This window comes from Pangasianodon hypophthalmus, chromosome 3 (assembly GCF_027358585.1).
Source record: "Pangasianodon hypophthalmus isolate fPanHyp1 chromosome 3, fPanHyp1.pri, whole genome shotgun sequence".
Taxonomy (NCBI): domain Eukaryota; kingdom Metazoa; phylum Chordata; class Actinopteri; order Siluriformes; family Pangasiidae; genus Pangasianodon; species Pangasianodon hypophthalmus.
In genome coordinates, this window is record NC_069712.1 from 1192118 (window position 1) to 1218746 (window position 26629).

General features: G+C 39.8%; 2 protein-coding genes across 2 annotated transcripts in view; one reads left to right on the top strand and one right to left on the bottom strand.

Annotated features, from left to right (window-relative positions):
• Window positions 1-14221, top strand: part of tet2 (tet methylcytosine dioxygenase 2) — a 44241-nt gene extending 30020 nt beyond the window's left edge. The window contains exons 2-10 of the mRNA XM_053232440.1: window positions 2966-5797; window positions 5995-6085; window positions 6178-6271; window positions 6379-6587; window positions 7126-7276; window positions 7375-7464; window positions 7971-8108; window positions 8432-8789; window positions 8948-14221. Of these exons, the coding sequence (XP_053088415.1) occupies window positions 3010-5797; window positions 5995-6085; window positions 6178-6271; window positions 6379-6587; window positions 7126-7276; window positions 7375-7464; window positions 7971-8108; window positions 8432-8789; window positions 8948-10350 (5322 nt within the window). The 5' untranslated portion in view covers window positions 2966-3009 and the 3' untranslated portion in view covers window positions 10351-14221. The remainder of the gene's footprint in view (window positions 1-2965; window positions 5798-5994; window positions 6086-6177; window positions 6272-6378; window positions 6588-7125; window positions 7277-7374; window positions 7465-7970; window positions 8109-8431; window positions 8790-8947) is intronic.
• A 167-nt stretch (window positions 14222-14388) lies between these two features.
• On the bottom strand, window positions 14389-25854 carry ppa2 (inorganic pyrophosphatase 2). Its single transcript, XM_026910937.3, has 12 exons — window positions 25659-25854; window positions 23336-23400; window positions 21140-21184; window positions 20819-20872; window positions 20512-20631; window positions 20332-20418; window positions 18450-18576; window positions 18245-18372; window positions 16413-16498; window positions 16253-16322; window positions 15086-15125; window positions 14389-14950 (listed from the first exon to the last, which is right to left on the bottom strand). Exons 1-12 carry the CDS (start codon window positions 25774-25776, stop codon window positions 14922-14924), a joined length of 969 nt encoding a protein of 322 aa, XP_026766738.1. The 5' UTR covers window positions 25777-25854; the 3' UTR covers window positions 14389-14921.
• Between the last annotated feature and the right edge of the window lie 775 nt (window positions 25855-26629).

A 26629-nucleotide genomic window follows, 5' to 3' on the forward strand; every position in this document is an offset into this window, starting at 1 on the left:
TAAAGTGCACACATATGCTTCGCTAGCATAAAATGGAGTACTGGAATACACTAGATTAGCTAATACTATTATAGCTTAAACTATTATATTGTTTACATAAAAACAGCATTTTATGCTAAAAAGTAAGTGACAAGAAAGGATTAGCGATGATGTCGTATGATTGAGTTTAAATGGCAATAAAAAACGCCAGGATGTGTGTGTGTGTGTGTGTGTGTGTAGCTGATGCAGCATCCATAGAGTATTAATACTGCACCCACGTCCACTATAGCTGTACTATATGTTTCAAAAAGAAATATTTCCTTTGTGAAGTTATGAGTTTTTCTGTTCATCCAGCTGTCAGGTCTCTGTGTGTGTGTGTGTGTGTGTGTGTGTGTGTGTGTGCTAATCAGTGCTAATGCCTTGCAGATGTGATCCACAGCTCAAATGTTTCACTGCCAACAGAAACACATCACTTCAGCTCACATTTATTACCATCTGCAGTAATGTTTATGTTTAAACCCTGGCGCGCATCATGTTTTATGTTCATCAGGAAGGAAAGCTAATCAGCAAAAGCTTTGTAAACTAGCTTAGCCTGTGGGTCGCTAGCTTGGTCTATCTCCTGTTTTCGATGAGTGTTAATTTCGTTTGTAATTAAATCTGAAAAGTACAAAACAGTGATAAAGTACTGTGTGGCTGGGAAATCTTAGCTAGCTTACATCTAGCAACAACTATTTTGGGATGCAGGTCATGAATATAGATGTAGAAGTTGTCCTGATAAAAATATGTTAGCAAATATGTTAAGTTATAAATAGTGGTCTGTCGTATAGTCGTGTATGGTTTAGGACACAGCCACACAATCACCAGTTTTGTTTTAGCAAGCTAGCTTGCTAACACTCCTTGCTAAATAGCATACATTACCTGTGATGTACACAATATATAGTATGGTACTGCGGTCCTGGTGGTACGGCATACTGATTTTAATTTTTAATTGCAAAGTACCATAGTTAAGTAACAGCTAAGCTAATAAGCTACCAATATATGGCACTACACTAGTGCTAGCAAGCTACCTATTCAGCTTAGCTACTATTAATGTTATATGTATAGCATTAGCTTTCTGAAATTGTGTATTTATCCAAGATAGTCAGCACACTAGATAATGCAAACCCTTTTATTGTAGCTACTTTTGGCTAGCTACAAATCATGCTAGTTTGCTATAATCGCCATAAAGCTATAAAGATGTGTTTATTGTATATAATGTATAGAAGTGGGGTAGATTAAATATTCCTGGGCATGCAGGTGATGTAGCGGAGCAGACAGAGAGAAGAGAGATGCTGTAACGATGACGATCACCGTGCTGAGCCTCGGAGCGCTCTAATTATTCTGCAGATGTCGTGGATGTGACGTATTTTAATAATCGTGTGTGTGTGTGTGTGTGTGTGTCAGACTGAAATCAATGCCATCGCTGGATGATTTATTTATAGCTGCTCTCAGTAGTGCACAACAATAAAGGGGGAAGGGAGAGAGCACACACACACACACACACACTCCTGCTGGGCCTTCGCTCACACACTCGTCTCTTTGTCCCAGATTTAACATTTAATCTGAATAAAACGTTATTAAACCCACGCTCTGTGAGATCGTACTGTAAAAACTCAGCATCAGTCGTCAGTGTAGGAATTTATTCTAACGTGTTTAAAGGCTTACATGAGATTAATTAGAGTATTTCTCAAACAAACCATTTCACATCTGTGTCAATTACTTGATAGTAATAAAATTAATTATTGAAAATGTTATTACAGAGTATTAAAAATAAAAACTACAAACAAACACACACACACACACCTTCATTTCAGTGCATCTGCTTTTAAAGATGGAAATAGGCGTGTGTGTGTGTGTGTGTGGTTGTAGTAGTAATATATCAAGCTTACTGCTACTTTACAAAGTCACATGACCACAGACACTAACTTAGCGAAGCTACACTCACTGGATCTCACTGAGATTGTGTGACCTGGTAGCCATTTGATTGTCATTTGAACTAACAACCTTCCAATCAGAAGTCCAACATCATTTTTTATTCTAAACGTCAAATTTATAATTTCTGTTGTCTAGAATGACTGGACTGGACTTTTATTTGCGTCATACTGTTGAGAATGTGAATCAAAGAAAAATAAATAGAAGTATTTTTAAACTATAGTGTAAATATAATTGTCACTGAGTTATCATCCCTATTTTCCTTCCTTCTTTTTCCTCCATTACAATAATAAACAACATGTATTTATTAACAGACAGACAGATGGATAGACAGAAGAGACATGTCTCATAAACTTCTAACTGGTAATTAGCAGGCGAAATATTAAGTAGCATAACATTCTGGGAGCATCAAGTTCACCGTCCCAAACCACAAGATCTTTCATATTCTCAAAAAAAGACACAGCATCTGTTCTAACATGACTTCCTGATCAGGTGGTTATTACGGGTGTTTCTGAAAATGCTGAGTACTCCAAGAATGCGGTCTGAGCCTTTTATTTTTACTTTGGAGACCCTTTAAAAGCTTTTACAAGGTCCTTTGAATTGGCTTGTCTCAGGGGAGAAAGAGAGAGAGACAGAGAGAGACAGACTGAGGTAAACAACATGAAGCTTGCGCAATAAGCACATGTCCCCAGGCATAGAAGCAGTTTGTTCACGTATATCAAGCGATAGGGGCGTGAGGTTATCCGAGGGCACTGTGTTGTGTTATCAGTGTATGAGTGGGTGAAATTGTTTCTACTGTACTGGCAAGTCTAAATCTGTGATGGTTACACAATCAGCCAACAAAAAAAAAGAACACACACCCTTCACTGATAAACACACTACAGTGTTTTTACAAACTGGGTAGGTTTGTATATTGTTTTATGTGTTGCACCATAATCCTAGAGATGGAAAATACACACGTGCATGGATTGAGTGAGGATAGATGAGTGGATCCTGATGTGTTTTATTTTTGCAGGAAGCAGAGACGGCAGCCTTGTGAATGGACTCAGAGCAGGCCAGATGGAAACAGAACAAGCCAGGCATGAGACGGAAGAAAGTCTGATACACACACAGCTTAGTGCCACCCACCAGGTGCCTGCAAAGCTGCAGAATGGGAACCAGTCACCTGACACTAGCCCTCAGCCACTTAACGGGGATACCATTTGGAGCAATTTCAAGCAAATGAAACGACACCGGGATGACTGTTCCAGCCCAGTCACCATGTATGATCAGGGCCTGTATAAGATAAATGGTGAGGTGAAGCACGCACTAAACGAACAGTCATTAGTGGCCCTTCACCAGCCCAAAAAGCTCTGTGTTAATTCAGAGACAACTGGTCCATGGGAAAAGAAAGAGACAGATAAAGAAGGATGTTTAGATACAATCCCTGAGCTGAGCAAGCCTGTACCAGACACAGGAAACTGTAATTATCCCAATGGGGACATCTTCTCATTATCAAGCAACAAGCAGATGCCAATGCCCAATGGTGCTACAGTAACTCCACCTTCAGTGGAAGGTCCTGCTGGTGACCTCTTAGAGAAAACTCAGTCTCAGTATTACCCAAACCACGTGTCCATAACACAAGACACCAGCAATCTACATGAGCAGGCCATCTCTTCACCTTCAGTTACCTCAGGTTTTCCTATTTCAGCTCAGATGCCTGCCTCTGAGCCACTTGCCACGACACAATCAGAAGTGCATGGCAGCAATGGCTATGACCCAGAGTTTATGGTGAATGGGTACTCTGGGAATTTTGGAGCAGAGCAGCAGCATCAGCCTTACCCTCTCGCTGACCTCCCAGCTTTGGAAAATCAACCGCAAAGTGATTTGGGAAAAGGGCCAGGAATTGCCTCAACAGTGAGCATCAGTGATGGTTCACAGTCTCAAAATGGCAGGGAGTGTTTTGCCAGCAACCCAGTGGGTTTAAGCATTTTCTCCAAGTCGAGCCAGGATTTCAGTCAGGAGTCTTACCCCATGCCAGTACAGGCTGATGTTGCTGGCACTTTCGGTTCATTCAAGAACTCAGCCACTGATCACAAGCCCAGCACTGTTACAGGCCAGCAGCACTTACAATATGGGATGCAACAGAACCAGTCAAATGTTTCCTGCTCAGCTGATGGCAGCCCCCAGGGCAATGGAGTCTCTGCTCCTCCTCCTGTGGAAATTCAGGCAGCTCCAATAAATCAGTGTAATGAGCTGGAACACAAACCGCCTGTCCCAGACCAGGGAGGTAATGTGGGGTCTGACACTCAGATGGGTTGGATCAATTTGAACTCTACTCCAACTTCACAGCACCATGCCAACCAGGCACATATGTGGAAGAGTTTCTCTCCAAATGAGAACACAGCCAGACAGAGCCAGGGTGACCTGCTCAATCCTGACACCTCACATAGCTTTCAGATGCAGCCAGGCTTCCCCCAGCAGCAGGAGGGTCACATGCAAAACGGCTACAACCTTCCTGCTCAACCTCACCCTAATGCTGCCACAGAGTGCCAGCCTGGAACACCTAAAATTCCCTCTGATATGCACAGCCAGCCCAACATGCAGCTCAGCAATGCCCAGCCCCAACAGCATGCAAATGAGCAGTTTTTCCGCCCAGTGCAACAAGAGCAATTATGCAAAAATGATCAAAACCTTGGACAGGTACTACCTCCTGACTTTGTGCATCGGCAACCTTCACAGCCCCACCAGCAATATGAAGCCCACCAGCAGCAAGCCAGCACCATCATGCATCATGATGCACAGGGTCCCAAAATGGTGCCACAGTTACAGAACCCCTCTCAGGGTCAGGTGAATTCCCAACTCCCAAACAGACGCACAGTGGAAGGCTACACACAGGCAGAAATATCATCTCCAACATTCAGGCAACCTAATCTGACAGGTAAAGTGCAGAATGGATCCAATCCATCTTCACAACCGACCCTCCCTTTTCCTGATCAGCCTCGGCCCAACTCGCAGCCTTCACCTAATGACATGGCGTCCATGTTTGGCTTCGGTGGTGCAGCAGAGATGCAAAAGCAGCCACAGAGACAGTACACTCTAAGTGCCCAACATTCCCAGCAGATTGTCAAACACATGCTGCCCAGAAATGTGGACTTTCAACACTCACAACACGCACGACTGCAACATCAGCTACCAGATGGTACCCACAGTAGACAGATGCCAGCCCAGATGTTTCCCAAAGCTGAATCACAGGACTCCTGTTTCCAATTCCAGAGAGGACCCCTTTCAAGCCCGGGTTCACAAGGGGACTTCCAGAGGCATGCAGCCCTGCGAATGCATCTCCTACAAAAGCAGGAAAGGCCAAGCTGCCCTCAGAGCCCTGACATGATCAGACCTGACCTGAGGCTTGTTAAACGTGAGAATGACCCAAGATTTGAGGCCCCAATCCGAATGCCACCCCCTCAGATGCAGCATCAGAATCGAGACCTGACTGGAAGCATGCTAGCAACAGTAAAACAGGAACGGACATCTTCAACCTGCTCACAGAGCCAAAATAGGAGCATCTTGGCCACCATGGAGCAGCAGTTACAACAATACCAGCCTTCCCCTGTGTTTGAGAGGAGGTCTCTAGCCATCAAGTCCCCCAATAAGGTGAAGGTGGAGATGGCTGGAAGCGTAGCAGTGATTTCTACAAATATTGAAGGAAGTAGTGAGGACCAGAAACCTCCTGCTTCTACTCCCAAAAAAGAGCCAGGGCTGCAATGTTTTCTGGATTCACCCATGAAATTGCTGGATACACCCATCAAAAATCTGCTGGATACACCCATTAAGACTCAATACGAGTTTCCTCCATGTCATTGTGTTGGTAAGGCTTAATTTCTTTTTACCTTGGTTTAAAGCATCACACAAATATACAGATTTCTACATTTGATGTTTACCTAATTTTGTATACGTCATATCATTCCAACCAGTAGTTAGAAATCTATCAATACAGGAATGCCATTTGACTGAGAATTAAAAACAATCAAATCTCAATACTTATTCTATTACATCTTTTATCAGAGCAAATCAGTGAAAAGGATGAAGGCCCATATTACACTCATCTGGGAGCAGCTCCAAATATCAAGAGTATCCGAGAAATGATGGAGAAGAGGTGAGACATCCTCTTCAAATTCTTCACCAACATGGCATGTTATCTAGCTACTTGTATTTTTGAAAATGCATAAAAACTTGTATATTTTTAAGGTCTGGCCTGACTGGCGGTGCTATTAGGATTGAGAAAGTGGTGTATACAGGCAAGGAGGGCAAGAGCACACAGGGTTGCCCCATTGCTAAATGGGTAAGTTGTTTATTGGTTTCCTGTGTGCAAGCTGTATTACCACTACATCACTCCTATAGAACTAGAACACTTCATTAAGCTATTTTATATATATTCATGGCATGTAGGTAATACGTCGAGCCAACGAGGATGAGAAGCTCCTGGTGCTGGTACGAGAGCGAGGCGGTCACTCTTGTGAAACATCATGCATTGTGGTAGTAATCGTGATATGGGAGGGAATACCAGCGAGCCTGGCCGACCGTCTCTACGTGGAACTTAGTGATACACTAACGAAGCATGGCGCCATGACTAATCGCAGATGTGCACTCAATGAAGAGTAAGGATAATTTAATACTTTTGCCTTAAAACATTTGACTAGTTGTCACTGTGATCCTCCTGGAGATCTAGTTTAATGAACCTCATCCACTCAATCAAGGACTTCTGAAGATACCATTTGAATCAGGTGAATCCAGAAGCTCTGCAGGAAGGTAGCTCTCCAGGAGGAGCATTGGTGATTACTACATTAGATTGATGTAAAAGCTAAACTACAAGTACTGTCTTGTAGATTAGGAGATAAGCAGAATTTTTCTTTTTTTCCCCCTCACCTGAGTGTTCTTATCTAATGATCAATCCCAAGGACTTTGTAGAAATCATACTGTAGCTCACTACAGGTTCTGTCATTATATCAGATTATTTCCACCGTAGTATTTATAACTAAAAGAATATCAGCTTATCACTTATTATATAATGCAGTAATCTATAGACTGTTTCTTAAATTAATCTATTCATTTAGTCAAATTGCTTCCCTGTTTCAATTATCACTGCATCCAACTACTGCTGAAGCATCTTATTGTACTCTACATCATCTTTATCAGGAGGACATGTGCATGTCAGGGTCGAGACCCTGATGCCTGTGGGGCTTCCTTCTCCTTTGGTTGCTCCTGGAGTATGTACTACAATGGCTGCAAGTTTGCCAGGAGTAAAATCCCAAGGAAATTCAAATTGCTTGGTGATGATCCCAAAGAGGTATGACAAATTTTTCCAGCCAATCAGAGCCAGATATTCACAGTCTAATATATTTAAGCATTTGTGGGAGTAAAAGGAGTCATTTCATTATTTCACAGGAAGAGAAACTGGAAAGGAATCTTCAGGCCCTTGCTAGTTTCATGGCTCCAGTGTATAAGAAAATGGCACCTGAGGCTTATAGCAACCAGGTACACATCTCAACTGATCAAATATTAATTTCAACATGGCACGATAGTGCTGTGGGTCCCAACTCACTTTTGAGGAATCTTATACCACTTTCCACCAATATCTAATCATTATTACATCAAAGGTAATGCTGTGATGTAAACAATGGGGTTAGTGAAGTGCCCCCTCAAGTCCTGGTGCTAGTGGATTTTAGGGTCCATGCCAATAGCCACAGACCCTTTTTTCTGATAGAAATAATCTCAATGAATTCAGATTAGATGCTGGCACCAGCACAGTCAGAATGCTAGTTGAGAATCACCCTGAAGTGTAACTCACATCTGGGTTGTCAACTACTGACAGCCTGGTTCTGTGATTTGGGGATTGTATTGTAATAGATGTATTAGGTTTGGACATCACAGAATGTTACTATGATGGCAATGCTGGTAACTAATTTCTTAAACAAAGCTTTAGGTAAATGATTAGGTCATGTCCAGCAATGATCTTTGTTTATTTATTTATTTTTTCCCAGGTGGAGCATGAACACAGAGCTCCAGACTGCCGCCTGGGCCTCAAAGACGGCCGTCCCTTTTCTGGGGTCACGGCGTGTCTAGACTTCTGTGCCCATGCCCACAGAGATCTCCACAACATGCCTGGAGGTAGTACTGTGGTAAGTTGAGTGGGTTCTGAGACATATCTAATGCATATATTCCACAATAATAATGTTTAATTGTACTTTTTATTCCAAATGAGGAATGCAACAGATTAATGATTGGGCACGTGCTGATAATGAGGTATATAGAATACTGTGAATAGTGTGTTCAGTTCAGGAGAAGTAGCTAGCATTTTTGCTAAGTGTTCACAGCTGTCCTCTAATGTTCAGTATTTTGGACTAAACTGAATTCAGCATTGCATCATTCTTGGAGAATGAATCTCACTAAACTTCATATCCTAAATGTACAGTCTCAGTGTTTTTCTTTCTTGCAATGTTAGGTCTGTACACTAACAAGAGAGGACAATCGCGAGATCGGAAAGATCCCCGACGATGAGCAACTGCATGTGCTGCCATTGTACAAGGCTGCATCCACTGATGAGTTTGGTAGTGCTGAGGCCCAGCTGGAAAAAACTAGGACTGGAGCCATCCAGGTGCTTAGCACGTTCCGGCGGCAGGTCCGTATGCTAGCAGAGCCAGCCAAGTCCTGCCGACAGAGGAAACTAGAAGGCAAGAAAGGTGGAGCTAACAAACCCTCTCACCTCAGCACACCCAGCTCCAAGGCAGACAGCACCCAGCAAGCAAAGCAACAGAAACAAAGCTCTTGTGACAATGTGGGCCAGCACACACCTGTAGCAGGTACAATAAAGTGTCTACTTTTTTATTATTGTACACATAATTATATGTATACTTAAATAGCATGTACAGTAAATTTGAGCATGTATGGACATTGCAAATTACTATAAGCATGATAGATAGATCGTAAAGTTTTATGAAAACTTTTGTGTTTACTACAGGTGCACATCTGACTCACATGGGTGCACCCCTCCTGCCTGGTCAGAACCCTCTAGCTGCCCAAAACCAGCCTCAACAGCAGAACCAACAGTCACAGCCAAGCACTCCTCTGCCTTTCTCCAGTCCAATATCCTCTGCTAACTACGCAAGGTACCCAAACACAGCAGGATCTTTCCCTAGCACTTCTAAACCCCCTAATATGTTTCCTCAGTCTCCCAGCTCAGCCAGTCCTTATCATTCCCCTTTACCCGTCCCCAGTTCCTACATGAATGGGTCAAATCCGCCAAGCCCTTACCCTGGGGCACTAGCTCCCAACAACCTCTATCCAGGTTACCAGTGTAATGGGAGTATTCCCATGGACAACTACCACCCTTACTATTCCAATCCAAAGCATCTGGACGTGTACAGACAACAAAGACCATCTCTATACCCTGACCAACAATTCAACCCTCAGCAGCGCTATGGCATGAATTACCCTCCACGCTATGGTGAGCCGGGCCTAACCGTCAATGGATATGGCAACTGTAATATGAGACCAAACATGCACCCCATGGGACACTATCCAGGATACAGCTCGAATGGGGGACCTAATGCCCAGTTTCTGGATGCTATCTCCAGACCGCCTTTATCTCACCCAAGCCTGGACTATGCAGCTGCAAATAAAAGTATTCAGTTTGGTAGATACCCTAATCCCTACTTGGCCCAGAATCATCATTTTTTCCCACAAAATATAGACCCCCTAAGTATGCAAAAGCCAGAGATGAGCCTCCATGGGACAAACGGTTTCCCTCAGGTGCTTCCTTCTGTAGGCAGGGAAGGCATGAACCCTAGCCAACCTCCAGGTATGAGTCTGCCTAATGGAAATATCCAACCGTCTATGGTCAAGCAAGAGCAAGGAATCACAATGCCTGCACCTCAAGAGGAGGAGGATGCGTGGTCAGACAATGAGCACAACTTTCTAGATCCAGAGATTGGTGGTGTAGCAGTGGCACCCAGCCATGGCTCCATTCTCATTGAGTGTGCAAAGCGTGAGTTGCATGCAACCACGCCACTCAAGAAGCCTGATCGCACCCACCCTACCCGAATCTCACTGGTTTTCTACCAGCACAAGAACCTGAATGAGGCGAAGCATGGGCTAGCGTTATGGGAGGCCAAGATGGCGGAAAAAGCACGGGAGAAGGAGGAGGATGCCGAGAAGCACGGCACAGATGGGACGCCCAGCAAGAGCGGTGGCAAGAGGGTCAAGAAAGAACATCCAGAACCTTCAGAGCCTTCAGAGCCACCATACAAACGTTTTGTCCAGATGCTCGCTGAAAAGTCACTGTCCTGCACCACCAACACTTATGTCAGCTCAGCTCCCTATGCCTTTACTAAGGTCACTGGGCCTTACAGCCACTTCCTGTAGGGATCTGTTTACATCATCCTCAAACAGGGGAACAAAAAAGTGTCGGAATTGTGAAATGGTGCTAAAATATTGCTTTTCAGACCTCAGTGCCACTGGCTGTATTAACCCAGAGACCTGTAGAAGCTTCTGTGAGGCAAGCTAAGGCAAATCCACACTATGGGAAAAATGCAAAATGTACAATAGATCAACAAGAGGTAAAAAGGTTAAGCTTTACTGGTTGACCCTCATTTAAAAAAAGTATTTATTTATTGCATTGTTACTCGCACTGTTCTTCTACTCTGGTGCTTCACAACATCTGGATGTCCATTACTGGAAATATCTTTAATGGCTTTAATTTTACAGTTTTTGTAACCTAAAGGTAAAATCCTGGTGTAAAACACTGATTTGGTGGCTAATCATGTTCACGGTGCTAAGTGAAGAGAGTTTTTAATATACACTTTTGGTTTAAAAAATACTTTATTAGAACGTTACCTCTCAAGTACTAAGCAATTACTTTCAAGATTGGTAGAAATTACAGGAACTTTTTTGTTAGTGTTTTTAAAGCACTTTTAATTATGAGGGTATGATATTTTCACCCTCTGGTAATTATTTTCAAGGTTTCATTCAATTTTGGAAATCAAGAAAATCATGCAAAATTATTATTATTATTATTTTTTTACATTTGACAAGAACATATTCACCTGGTGCTTTTACGGTTTCACAGTCCACTATATGTGTTTTATATTTACTGTACATTGAGCCGTTGTCAACATGAATTTTCATAACCGTGAATTTTTTTAAAGACAAAGCACAGGAATTGGCGAAAGAATCCTGCTACGCAAATGTCCGCTACGAGTTTTAGAAACTTTGGGTTTGGGATTTTTTTTTTTTTTTTTTTTACAGTTTCATCATGTCCTTATTGAACAGGGTTAGCGCCACCTTTTGGTCATTTTCAGTTTCTAAGGCAGCTGGCTTGCTGTAAAGGGGATCCTTTAATAACTGTAATCTAGATGTATCATAAAAAAGGTGAGATTTGTACAGTAAATTAATTCCTCTCTTTTTTCTAAAATGATTTTAGATTTTAGTACTGTAAAAGAGAGTAAAATTTCTTGTGGGTTATTCGTAAAATGGTGCTACTTATAGACCTGCTATAAACGTATAATGTGAGAATCTCTATGGGTGGTGAGAAGGTTTATGAATGATGTACAGAACCTATTTGTCATATACCTCAAAACATTTTTGGCAATAGGATTACTATACCAAGGTGTCTTCACTTTCTTTTTCCCATTTTTTTTTCTTTCTGTATTTGAAACTACGAATTTCACAAACTTTTAGGTCAGCGCAACACTTTGCTCACTTACTTTCATCACACTTGATTTACTAGAAAGTGTTACTTGAACTTCAAGCTTCAAATTTCTATATAAAAATAAGAAAATCAGGGATATTTCAGCTAATTTCTCACATCATCTGTGTCGTCTCTCGTTCAGGGATTGATTTTTGCATCTTGAATCCCTTGTATATAGTTCAAACACAAAAAAACTAACTTTTTAAAAAAACATAAATACTGAATTTGAATTTTTTGTACTTATGTTTTAGTGGATTGTTTTTAGAAGTACAATAATATGCACTGAGTTGACTAAAGGGAAAGTATGGCTTTGTCAAATACGCTTTTTTTCCTGAAATTCACAGTAAAAAATTCAGACGCACATCCTTGGTGCATGTGTATAGGTAAAAAGCTTATAAATTTATTTATAACCACTAAACATTTATTTTAATGCATTTTATCTCCCTCTCTCCAAGTTAAATGTGACCAGGGCAAGAATCATTTTCTGAAAGCACTTCAATTATTTTTCAGAAAATTATGAATTCAAATCATTTATTTAAATGAAAAAAAAAACAAGGTTACTGTAATAAAATTAACCGAGTTGTATGTACAATGTGTCTTCAATGCAAAAAGCACAAATGCTTTTTGAATTATTGTTTATTTTAAACCCAGCTACTTTTCATAAAGGTTTAAGTAACCTGTAGCAGCAGGCAGGTTTAACCCTTTCAGCCACAGATACAGAATTTAACTGTAAAGGAATTTATTTAATAACACAACCTGAGAGAAAGTGTTTTCTCAGAGACTGTGGAAATGATCATAAATACAAATGTTAAAAATAGTAATAGTCAGAGTGCGATGAGCTGCGTTCAGCTAATAAATTTACATAAATACACACGATTGGCCACAGCGGAGCATCTGATACAGAAGCTGCACTAGTTCATGTTTTTAAAATGAGTGTCGCTGAACTACAGCTATTTTTTTTTTTTTAAATACATTTATCAGCATTTTTTTTCAAGCACTTGGTTCGATCCACTGAAATGTTTGACGACGCTTGCCTTACAGTCGGGTCCAAAAGTCTGAGTCCGCTGGGATTTTTTTATTTAAAACTGGATATAAAGAGAAATTTCTTGAAAAAAAAATTTAAAACAAAAAAGTAAATGTTCAACATCTTGAATATAATATTTAACATTCTGCACTATTTCTAGCTCCCTATTTAAATGTAAGCACATGCGTGATATTGAGCAGGTTAACTGCTTTGTACAGAAGGTCAGATTTTCCTCACGTCTAATCTCTTCTACTGAAGCATGAGATCGGACGACACTCTGATGGATCTGATCTAAAATGGAGTCCGTGCCAGCTCGAGTCACACTGTCGTTAAAGCAAAAAGGGTTCGTCCCCGTTCGTAAATACTAAGAATCTCTGAAATTCATGTAAATATTTCAAAGATTCGACTTTTCACTCAAGTTGTAGCTGATTATATCATTTGTAATGAAATGTTTTGTTAGAAAATAATGCAAAATAAAAGTATTTTCACGCGGGCTCTCAGACTTTTGGACCCCGCTGTGTTTGGACGTTTCATCGCAATCATTACGCGTTGTTTGTTTTAGGAAAATTTGGTAACAGTAATTCTGTATATTCTATGTATACAATTATTTTTGCATTGTTATTTTAATTCCCATTCTGTTATTTTATCTAATTTTATCTGCAATACAAATGAGATGTGAATGAGCTCAAAAACCAAACCCGTATTTCATAAAGTGTTCCTGGTTTAAGAAACGTAAACGTGGCTGAAAGGGTTAAACGTCACGCAGATCTCACACCCGGTCTTATATCACAATAACGGTCTACGCTTTCACGGTTAATAAACGATATAAGGATATAACGCTCCCTACTCCTGAGTGGATGAGATGTAGAGGTAGTCTCCATGGTAACGATACAGTGTGTTGAATATTTCACTCAACACACTATTCATTGCAGGGTTCTGCATAGAACCTTGACGGACAAACAGAAGAACCTTTTCTGAGTCTGAAAGAGGAATCTGCAGCACCCGATTTCTCTGCAGATGAACGAATAGTTTTGTAAATAAATATTAGATTTTTTTAGTGTACAGAATCCAGCCTGATTAGCAGGTTAATAGGAGAGAAGAATGAAATGAGAAAATGATAAAATGTTAATTAGGTGATTGATTAGCGGGTGAAAAGCATAGCCATACTTGAAGACATACTTGTTTTGTTTTGCGTGGAGTCAACTTTACTTGAAGGACTTTCAGACTTTCTGGTTTGCGGAGTGCGCGCTACGCTAGCATGTGTTGGTGTTTTTTTTTGTTTTTTTTTAAATGTAGACACTAAATGGGTTAATTTTTTAAAAATTTCTGTCTCTGTCCTGTTTCTTTGTTTCCTAAAAGTTTGGTATGCTTCAAAATTAAGGATGGATATGAATACTGTAAGTATTGTAATGTACTGAAGTACTGAATGCAGTTTATTTGAAAGCTGTTTATTATATCATTCCTGATATTGCCGAGATGTGGGTGTTTTTAATAAAATTTATATTTATTTCATGCATTTCAAATATTGTACTGTCTTTTTTTTTTTAAATTTAATGTAATAATTCCATCAGCAACTGTAAATTTAAACTTTAAAATTTAAAATTTAAACTTTTTCACTTTCACCCTTTTTGTCCACTTTCAGTTTACAAAAAGAAAGTTAAAAAATAAAAATAAATGAAACAATAGTAAATAGGACATTTATAGTGTATTTATTTAGCAAAAACAATAGATTACACCCAAAATTATACCCATTTAATACATTTGTTGCTTTTGAAAAATAAATATTCTTTTTATATCACGTCTTTGAAAAAAAAATTCTTCGATTTAAAGTAAAGACTCACAGAGCATACACAACTTTTATCTCAACACAAGTGCTCATGTTGACTCGTGATTCCTTTCTCTCGTGTCAGTAAATGCCATTTTTAAATTATATTTTTACACCAAATACAATTTTACAAATAATCTTTTTTTTTTTTTCAAAATATAAACCAAATGTTTTGGCACAAAATTCAGTTTGCTAATCTAGTAAAAAAATGAATCATTAATCGCTGAAGTGATGCAGAGTGAATTTATAATTTAGGTGATGAAATAATACTAAATCACGAATGAAGTGAAGCTGATTTGTGTCTCTTCTGGGAAACAGGAACACATTTCCACTCTATAAATAAATTCATGTGTCAGTGTTCTGAGTGAGATCTGGGACGGAGCTCGAACCGTTCAGGATCACTGGGACAGGAAATGCCATTTATCCACTGTGTGAGTAACATTTACAATTATTTACACACTTTCATGGAAGAAAAGACACAATAAATAAATAAATATCTATATATATGAAATAATTACCTAATGAATTTATTACAAAGAAAATAAAGAAAGAAAGAATTTACCTTTTGCAGGAAATGGTAAAGCTTCTCCATACTCTGGAGCCTGCAATCACAACACAATCCCTCACACTTCACAATTATAATATAATATAATATAATATAATATAATATAATGTGCATCTATTTAATTTCCTGATATTTACATCTAGACGTGTTAAACAACTCGGAACACGGCACCTTTGGTAGCAGACCACTCAATCTTTAGGTGAGCAAAAGTATTGGAACAGATAGTCTTAAAGTAAATAACTCTTAATATTTGGCTGCAAATCTTCTTCTGTGATGCTTTTCCAGGCTTGTAGCACAGCTTCTTTCAGCTGTTGAAGGCTCTCTCATGCTTCCTCCGAGTCGCATGAGACCAAGAGACCACATCTTTTCGAACTGGTGCTCACGCAACATCAGGGGAGAAGTAACACACTCGGAGGAAAGCGCTATTCGCCCACTTCCGCATGCATGAGCTCACAGACACCCATGATTGGCTAGTGTCCCTGTGATTGACAGGTGGGAGAGAGAGAGAGAGAGAGAGAGAGAGAGAGTGTGTGCCCCTCCCTCCCTCGCTGAGAGCACGCCCAATTTCGATGGCTGTAGCATCGTCGACATTCGAACTCGTGATCTACCTGTTCCAGTATTTTTGATCACCTAAAAAATGTTTGGTTTCAAATGAAATGTTCTAAGTTATTTAATTCTAAGTTGTTGAACACGTCTAGATGTAAATATCAGGAAATAAAAACTGAAATTCTGATCCATCATCTCATACTCATCTTCTGATCTCAAACCCACATGTATTCAGTGTAGAGCAAAAACAAAAGAACTCGCCTTGCTGTTCCAATACTTTCGGAGCAGACTGTATGTGTATATATAAATTAGTTCAGAGTTGTGTTTCAAAATAAAATAAATAAATACAACTCAGAGAGCAGTGTCTATATTCTATATAACGTCTATATTCTTCTTCAACACCATTTCCATTCATGATTTTTTTAAAAAATATTATCGTCATACAGTTTAAATACAGTTTGAGATTGACGTGTGAAACTTTCTCCCCCTGGATGGAATGAATGCTGGAGATTTTCCATTCACACTGATGACGTCATAATGAGAGTTACAGCAGCCGACCAATCAGCAGCACACGCTCGCTATAACCTCTACACAAACACAGAACATATAACTACTCACAGCTCGGACGACTGCGGCGGCGTCGGCGTCACTGCACTGGAACGGGCTGTCACACACCGACGAGTTCTGACTGAATAAACACACAGTAAACAATTACACAACAACACACGATCCTTTCATCTCATTACTAATCCACTGCTGCTGCGAGGACGAGACTCACCACACGATCTCTCCACATTTCGTCTGTTTCTGCACCAGAGCTTTCCAGCAGCTGTGTGTGGATTTAATCACCTCTACAGCGAAGTCCTGGAACACACACACACACACACACACACACACAATAATTAACCATTTAACCATTATTTATTTTATTAACATTTCCTAATCTCTCTCTCTCTCTCTCCCTCTCTCCCTCTCACATATGCACACTTTAATACAAGTTCGAACTACTGTACACTATATACATTACTGAATTACATTTATTTATTTATTTATAAATCATTCAAAACTGCACAAATTTAAAAAATTTCATTTCAATATTTTGTATATTTTGTATATTTTTAAATACATTTTATCAGATTTGTTTAATCTGCACATCATGATGCATCATGACATGCAACAATATTTTATTTATTTAGACATTAATGAGGTTTTAAATATTCTTGCTATTAAATATACCATAAAATGAACAAAAAAATTAACACTCTAGTTCAGTTGAATTTTTTTTAAATTAGTTTGAGAGAGAGAGAGAAGTGTTTTAATATTTTCCTAAATTAATAACTGATAAATTAACAGCTTTGGAGCAACATAAACATGAAGTGTTAAAATCTGTTATTATTTTTTAAATAAAAATCTGCTTCACTGCTTTTGGTTAAATGTTTCTCTGTAGTGCTTTTGAGATTTTATATGAACTAATGTTTATAAAATTATGGAAAATTATCAAACTAAGCTTCCATTATAAAACTCCATAATTACTCCTTAAAAAGATTCCATAATAAAACATCAGTTTCAGACTTAACTGTTTGAAAACTTACATTAAATTACTCTGAAAAATTTTCAAGTGTTAATTGTAGAGTGTATTTTATTAACATTTACTCTCTATTTATCATACAGTATATGCACATTTTAATATAAGTACCACACACACACACACACACACACACACACACACACACACACACACACACACACATACACACACACACTAATACTAAGATGCTAGAGAGTGGGTTCTGTATAATGGAAAGCTGTATCGTAGACATTTTTATGCCACAGAGCTTTTAAAATTCTGGATTCTGGACTTTTCCCTGCCACCGTCGCTCATTACAGATAATTAATAAACTTAAAATTTATATCCTGAATTTATATATTTCTGTAAAGCTGCTTTGTGACAATGACAATTGTTAAATGCGCTATACAAATAAAATTGGATTAAATTGAATGGATTCTGATTGGTCAGAAGGTGTTGATTAGTTTTCTATAACAGCAGCGCTGACAGTAGCGCAGGTTTATATTAATGCTCTCGTTCTGATACGTTATCGTTTCTATAGCAACAGCTCGTTCACAGGGACGTGTACAGCGCACGCTACGCTGATAATAAACCGATTAAAAAACATGTTTAATCGTTGATACGGTGAAGTTTTCTGTAAATTTATGTAACATTGATGGAAGGAGTCTCCAGTGTCAGCGCTTTGTAACAGTCAGAGGTGAAGCTGGAACTGTAAGTTTCCCGACGTCTTCAGGACAGAGGAGTTTACGCTGCTTTGCGGTTTCTCACTAACATGATGGAACAAGCTGCGATTTTTTTTGTCCTATTAACTTTGAGAGAGAATAAAGAGGCTGGTGAGGGAACGAGTGTTTATAGCTGCTATAACATAAGTGACAACAGGAACTAACATTAAAAGTAACTATAAACGGATAAAAGTATGACGTGTTGTGGTTTAATACCTATAATTGTAAATTGCTGTGGTGTAAGAGGAATAAAACACTTTGTGGGTGTTCTGTTATGTTATTATTTACGTATTTAACGTGCGTATGTAAATGTTAATTCACCTTGTCCTTGAATTGTGCATTAAAGGCGAACTGGTTCTCCGGTTTCCCGTCAGGTATTTTATATTTTCTAAACCAATCCACCGTAGCCTCCAGATGACCGGGTCTGTTCACACGAACGTCCTCAATACCTGAAAATAAAGCAGTGAATCAAATAATCCCGCCCTGTGCTCAGTGAGATTATCACACCAGGCGAGATTTAACTGACTGTGAAGTTTATTAGCATCAGGATCGTCAGCGTTGATGGCGATGACTTTCCAGTCCGTCTCTCCTTCATCAATCAGCGCCAGAATCCCGAGCACCTTCACCTGGATCACCTGGCCAGAGGAGCACACCTGCAACACACACACACACACACACACACACACACACACACACACACACACACACACACACACATACACACACACACACACACACATACACATACACACACAATTAATTAATACACAACTTTCACAGACCTCTAGCTAACACACTACTTTCAAGATTAGATATTTATTTAAAAACATTTCACTAAAATCTAGAATAAATCATTTACATCTTTTAAATTTTGCTAAGAAATCTTCTCAGATTTATTTTGAAATGTAAGAATTTATTTCAAATTAGTATGAAGTCACCATCAACGCACAAAAATATTTACTAGCCAGCAAGGTGTAAATATTTATCCCCAAACAAGCCGAGCTAGCTAATGTCAGAGAATATTCCCAAACAAAAGAAAGCTAGCGTAAGAGAAAATCCCCAAAGCTAGCTTGCTAATGCTGGAAAATGTCCTAAAGCAAAGCTAACTACTATCAGTATACGCCTGAAAACAAGCTAGCTACATAGCGTCCGATAACGTCGTGACACAAAGCAAGCTTGCTTACTGTAGAAAACGTCCCAATACAAAGATAGCTAGCTAAAATATGAGAATTTTCCCAAAAGAAATCTAACGTAAGAGAAACTCATCCAGAGCAAAGCCAGCTATCTAACTGTAGAACATAGCTAACTATCTACGATTAACTGAGAGGGAGAACTGAAGCAGCTGCATTTATTTCTCTTCTTTTCTGGACAGAGTTTAAATAGTGACACTACGCTTGTGATATAACGATTTAATCATCTCTAGACTGCCTTTTTTTGTCCTCAATAAAACAGGAGATGAGCCAATCGACATGTGAATCTGGATTGATTTGTGCAGGTGTTTTGACACCTGACACCACCTGGAAGCCCCGCCTCCTTCACCCCAAGCTCACATGCTCTCGACATGGGGGTTCCTCCGCTTTCTGTCATCGTAACGTTTTGAGTAAATATGAAATAATATCTACCAGTGAACGTTTAACTTAGCTAACATTAGACAAGTATATAGCTAAAGTCAGTTTTTATCAGGGATGCCACCGAAAAACTTTGTCTGAAAATGGTCACAAAAAGGCTCCTTCGGGATTGGACGATTAAATCGTTTAAAAACAGTAATTCGTAGGCGGAGAAAACTCAATAGCACACAAGCCTAAGCAATACTATATGCTAATGCTAATAATAATAATAATAATAATAATAATGATAATAATAACAATAATAATAATAATACCTCAGTTAAGCTTCTAAAATAAAGAAGTACAAACTTTTTTTCTGGCTTCTACATTATTGATTCAGTACAAAAACATTTTAGATTCCAAACATTAGTTTTCCAGCACAAAATGAAATGTTACAGAAAAATGTTTGTATGTCAGTAAAGAAAGCAGCAGATTCCATAAGAGACACTTTTCAGATAAAAACATAATGAAGGCTGCTGGGTTTCGCTGCAGAAATAAGAAGCGAGTCGACAGTCAAAGTCTCCAGAAGAACTGTGGCTGCTTCTGCAAGATGCTCAGTAACACTTCCAGCTCATTTCCTTATAAAACTGCACACACTGCACCTCAGATACTGCTTTATTTATTTAAAGCGAAGGATCGTCACATTAAATACTGACTTTGTTTCATTTATTACTGTTTACTGCTCTTTATAGGATTTATTTAATGTAGAAACATTTAATTTCATTATTTTTGAAGGCGTCTTTACTCTACAGCGTTTCTTTGCACATGCCTAAGACTTTTGCGCTGTACTGTGTATCTCACCCTGGTGCCGATGTCGCACACGTCTATGGGGTCGTTGTCTCCACAGCAGTTGGTGTCTTTATCTGTGTGATTGGGATCCTCCCAGGTCTGTTTCAACAGAAAATAAAAATAATACCGGTATGAGCTTTTTAAGAATAAATCTGTGAGACTGTACTGCAGTGATGTAAGACGTAAACACACCTGCGGCAGAGCGCCGTAGTTCCAGATGTAGCCTTTATGTGGGAAAACGTTGGCCACATATCGCAGTTTGCCTTTCTTCACGTCCTGTTTAATGGGGTTTAGCGCTTCCTTTGTGGCTATCTGCAACCATCAAGCGTTTAAAAGCGCAAACTCATGAAGTATCTACTCTACAGAATCACTACAGCAGTGTGATTTTAGACGAGAATTATCTTTATGTTACAGATGAGGAGGCACATAATTTACATAGCTGACATTTACATTTACATTTCAAACAGTGATTTCTGATCTGAAGTCGAACCACACGCACCTCCATCTTGGCATTCGACCAGCGAGGAACCTCCACGACCATGTTGAAGAGAATCTGAAACACGGTTAACAAAAGAATTAAACATTTTTAGCATCAGCAGAATTTCTGTAATTAGCAGCCAATAATATTACACAAAAATACTGTATGATGTCATTGTTAACATGCTGAACATGTAAGACGTCTTCTTTAATTTTGCGCTGAAACTACAAGGTTAATTTTAGATAACAAGTTATGGAAGTTTATAACCACCAGGTTAACATCGTGAACTTCTTTTCTTATTCTAAGCAGAGTTTCAGAAACGGTCTAGAAGAGAATAATCACCTCACTGTCAGAGCATTTCTGTTTCTTCGCTGGGACGTCATTCTCCTGGAATATGAAAACAAATCCTTTAGATTTCAAGAACTACAGGCATAAAAACATACAATATTCCATTTTCCACGACGTCAGGAATCACATATTACTGTAACCATGCCGAAGTTTATTGTTTTCCTATAACGACACATCCCCAAGTGTTTTAATTCTTTAATATCATATAATTTAAAAAAAGAGCTGTCATACATTTATAGCTACATTTAACATTGTGGAAACAAGTTAGTTCCTGTTCTCACTTTCAGTCCCCTCCGAAAGTATTGGAACAGCAAGGCCAATTTTTTAGTTTTTGCTCTACACTGAAGACATTTGGGTTTGAGATTAAAAGATGAACATGAGACGATAGATCAGAATTTCAGCTTTCATTTCCTGATATTTACATCTAGACGCGTTAAACAACTCAGAACATGGAACCTTTTGTTTGCATTTTTCAAGTGATCAAAAATACTGGAACATGTGACTGACAGGTGTTTCTTGCACAAGCACTGGGAAAAGCCAGTACAACAATTTGGAACATCCTGAAAAAGAAAGAAACCAGTGGTGTCCTAACAACCAGACATGGAACAGGTCAGCCAAGGAAAACAACAGCAGTTGATGACAGAAACATTGTGAGAGCTGTGAAGAAAAAGCCAAAAACAACAGTCAGTGACATCACCAACAATCTCCACAGGGCAGCGGTGAAGGTATCACAATCCACCGCTTGATAAATACTTCGAGAGCAGAAATTTAGAGGCCACACCACAAGATGCAAACCTCTCATCAGCAGTAAGAGTCAGAAGGTCTGATTGGAATTCACAGAGAAATACAGAGATGAGCTACAAAAGTTCTGGAACCAAGATGAACCTCTACCAAAGTGATGGAAAGGCCAAAGTGTGGAGAAAGAAAGGATCTGCTCATGATCCAGAACATACAAGCTCATGGGTGAAGCATGGTGGAGGTAGTGTCATGGCTTGGGCTTGCATGGCTGCTTCTGGAACAGACTCACTAATCTTTACTGATGATGGAGCTCATGATGGTAGCAGCAGAATGAAGTCAGAAACCTACAGAAACATTCTGTCTGCCAATTTACAGAGAAATGCATCCAATCTAATTGGGAGGAACTTCATCATGCAGCAAGACAACGACCCAAAACACCCTGCAACACAACAAAGCACTTCATCAGGGGAAAAGTGGAAGGTTTTAGACTGGACAAGTCCATCACCAGACCTTAACCCAACTGAGCAGCATTTCACCTCCTGAAGAGGAGACTGAAGGGAGAAACCCTCTAAAACTAACAACAACTGAAAGAAGCTGCTGCTACAAGCCTGGAAAAGCATCACAAAAGAAGAACGCAGCAGTTTGGTGATGTCAGTGTGTCACCGGCTTGATGCAGTTATTGCAAGCAAGAGATACGCAACCAAATATTAAGTGTTAGTTACTTTAAGACTCTCTGTTCCAATACTTTTGCTCACCTAGAAATTGAGTGATCTGCCACCAAAGGTGCCGTGTTCTGAGTTGTTTAACGCGTCTAGATGTAAATGTCGGGAAATGAAAGCCGAAATTCTGATCTATTGTCTCATATTCATCTTTTAATCTCAAACTCAAATGTCTTCAGTGTAGAGCAAAAACAAAAGAACTGGCCTTGCTGTTCCAATACCTTCGGAGCGAACTGTATTTTAGCAGCTATAAACACTCGTTCCCTCACCAGCGTCGCTTTATTCTCTCTCTTGAAGTTAATAAGACAAAAAAACGCAGCTTGTTACGCATGTTACTGAGAAACCGCAAAGAAGCGTAAACTCCTCTGTCCTGAAGATGTCGGAAAACTTAAAGTTACAGCTTTACCTCTGACTGTTACAAAGCGCTGACACTGGAGACTCCTTCCATACATGCTCAATATGGTACAGAAAACTTAACCAAGTTATGAAGTTATCCATTTTTTTGTTAAACAACATCTTTTTAAATGAAATTAGAATGAGGGCATTAATATAAACCTGTGACTTGCAGCTACACTACTGTCAGAGCTGCTGTTATAGAAAATTAATCAACACCTTCTATCACACGATCAGAATTCAGGATTCAGCAGCACTGTGGTATAAAAGATACACATTTCAGTCATTTGACATTTTGGTGATCAGGTGTAATAGTGCTTTTTACACCACTGTAACCAACCTGTTGCTCAGGTGCGTAGAGGGGGATGTCGTGGAACGGAGAAATGTATTTCCCATGTGAGGTTTCTGTCGAGTAACAGGGATGAAATATTAAAAAAATAATAATAAAGCATATGAGTGTATTCGAGACACCAGTCACTCCACAGTGTGTGCATTTAGGAAGGATGTGTAAAAGCAGGATACTCAATATATAATGTACAGAAAGGAGCAGGACTGACATGTATATGGATATTTTTGAAAACAATTTTTCCCTCTGCATTTTTGCCTCCTGTCCACATAAACAAACAAAAAAAAGTTTTTCAAAAAAATCTCCTCCAAGGTGGAGAAATTTTACCCTTTTCACTGTTTCCATATTAAGCAGAAAAGCACAAGTTTTTTAAACATTCACTTCACGGTGTAAACCTTCACATGCCTAACAGCTGCTGATCAGGTTGCCAGGTTGCGCTCTGTAATTTCTTATTTTAACGTGTAACATATTTGCAGATTAATTTCCATTTGTTTTATTATTACATTATCCTGAGGAGACAGAATATAATCAGGGCTGAACTGCTCCTGAATTCGGCGCTCCGTTCCTACAAAACACACTGAGAACCTGGGAGAACGTTTTTTATTCAAGTGGAACCTTAAAGGGAAAGTTCTCCCAAAAATGAAAACTCTGTCATCAGTTACTCCTCCTCATGTCGTTCCAAACCCATAAGACTTTCGTTCATCTTCGGAACACAAATGAAGATATTTCTGTTCCTCCATTGACAGTCCATGCAACCAAAACTTTCAAACTACAAAAAGTTCATAAAGGGATCGTAAAAGTAATCCATGTCACTCCAGGGGTTTAACTCCAGTTTTATGAAGTGATACGGATGCTTTGTGTGTGCAAAAAAACTAAAATTAATCTTTATTCACAAAATATCTTCACTTCCGCATAGATCTCCGAGGCGTGTTCACGAGAGAACCACGGCGTATGGGTGTTGCGTTGACGTGAGAGCGGATGTTCTTGCGATACAGCCGAACCCGGAGGTGCTGCACCGTTTCGAAAAATAAACCAAGACCTAAAAACCCCAAAATCGACTTAGAACGTAATGAACGAAGCTTGCATACAGCGTCCCTCTCCCTCTGCTGTAAACAGTGCAGCATCTCCAGGTCCGGTTGTATCGCGAGAACGTCCGGTTGTGCGTCAACACAACACACAGACGCCGTGGTTCTCTCGTGAGCGCACCTCGGAGATCTATTCACAAAAAAGAGAAGATATTTTGTGAATAAAGATTAATTATAGGTTTTTTTGCGCACACAAAGCATCCGTATCACTTCATAAAATTGGGATTAAACCCCTGGAGTGTCATGGATTACTTTTACGACGCCTTTATGAACTTTTTGTATTTTGAAAGATCTGGTTGCTGGACTGTCAATGGAGGGACAGAAATCTCCCAGGTTTCATTAAAAATATCTTTATTCATGTTCCGAAGATGAACGAAAGTCTCATGGGTTTGGAACGATGTGAGGAGGAGTAACTGATGACAGAGTTTTCATTTTTGGGTGAATTTTCCCTTTAAGCAGTAGTTCCACCTGATCTTCATTCCACACATATAAATGATCCTCAGGTGGAGCTTTCGGCCGTGTTGGTTGTTTCTGACGTACGTTTTTAGACGTACTATCACTGGACTGGTGTGTTTATGTGCGTTTTCAAACTTTTTTTAAAAAAAGCTACTTTTTCAAAAATACCTGCATACATATCGACAGGTCCTGATCGAACCCTTGCTAACTCTTTAGCTTCCTTTAACACACCTATTTATCATAATGCTTAACTTGTTCATGAGGTTAGGAGTTAAATAATGAATATTAAATCCTGAAATCTTTAAAATGTGACAGTTTCAGGATGGAGGAATGCTTCTCAGCTACATACAAAGCAGCTTCACTTGATTTAGTCACAGCATAAAGTCAAATGATTTTTTTTTTTCAAATGATTGATTTTTTTTTAAACAATTTGCTTTATTTTAGCAGTAGCGCTACTATGATGTATGATAACATTAGCCTGCTGCGTGAGGTGAAACACGCTAATGCGCATGCGCGACAGTGGACCCTGAAGCAGCTAGCGCGCTGCGGTCACTAAAGCATTGTGCACATCGATTAAAAATAATCTATACACTTTAAATTTTATTTATTTATTCTTTTAAATATTAAGAGACAAGTGGGAATGTGTTTATTTCGACTTTATTGTGTGTAACCCCAACCTACAGCTCGAGTGTAAACCTGCAGAATAAATTAAATGAGCTAGCATAGTTAGCTTTAGCTGTGTGTACGCGGCTAATGGCTAATCTGAGGTAACTTACTAAAATAAATGCGGTAGTCAGGTGAGTTCGGGCGGCCTCTCTCCTCCGTCAGGTAATGAAACATTCTTCTGTGAAAAGCGGCTTTGGAGAAACTCTCCCGGAAGAGCGAGCGCATCATTTTAGCTGTAGCTCCGGGCCGCTCGGTTCCTCCTTCTTCCGCGGGAACGCCTCCTCCTTCAGCCGCCCTCAGGCTCCATGCGTTAGGCCACACTGCCACCTGGCAGCCCGCTCCTAGAGCTCACACTCCACACAGAGCAGACAGGAACATCTCCTAGAGCTCACACTCCACACAGAGCAGACAGGAACATCTCCCAGAGCTCACAGTCCACACAGAGCAGACAGGAACATCTCACACTCCACACAGAGCAGACAGGAACATCTCCTAGAGCTCACACTCCACACAGAGCAGACAGGAACATCTCACACTCCACACAGAGCAGACAGGAACATCTCCTAGAGCTCACACTCCACACAGAGCAGACAGGAACATCTCCCAGAGCTCACACTCCACACAGAGCAGACAGGAACATCTCCTAGAGCTCACACTCCACACAGAGCAGACAGGAACATCTCCCAGAGCTCACACTCCACACAGAGCAGACAGGAACATCTCCCAGAGCTCACACTCCACACAGAGCAGACAGGAACATCTCCCAGAGCTCACACTCCACACAGAGCAGACATGAACATCTCCTAGAGCTCACACTCCACACAGAGCAGACAGGAACATCTCCCAGAGCTCACAGTCCACACAGAGCAGACAGGAACATCTCCTAGAACTCACACTCCACACAGAGCAGACAGGAACATCTCCTAGAGCTCACACTCCACACAGAGCAGACAGGAACATCTCCTAGAGCTCACACTCCACACAGAGCAGACATGAACATCTCACAGTCCACACAGAGCAGACAGGAACATCTCCCAGAGCTCACAGTCCACACAGAGCAGACAGGAACATCTCCTAGAGC

Excerpts from the sequence above, each read along its gene's own strand:
- ppa2 (XM_026910937.3), bottom strand. The coding sequence starts at position 25,776 with ATGATGCGCTCGCTCTTCCGGGAGAGTTTCTCCAAAGCCGCTTTTCAC. Across the intron at positions 18,577-20,331 it reads TGTGCGACATCGGCACCAGG|GTGTGCTCCTCTGGCCAGGT; the intron begins GTGAGATACACA and ends TGTGTGTTGCAG. Across the intron at positions 16,323-16,412 it reads AAATGTGGAGAGATCGTGTG|TCAGAACTCGTCGGTGTGTG; the intron begins GTGAGTCTCGTC and ends GTGTTTATTCAG.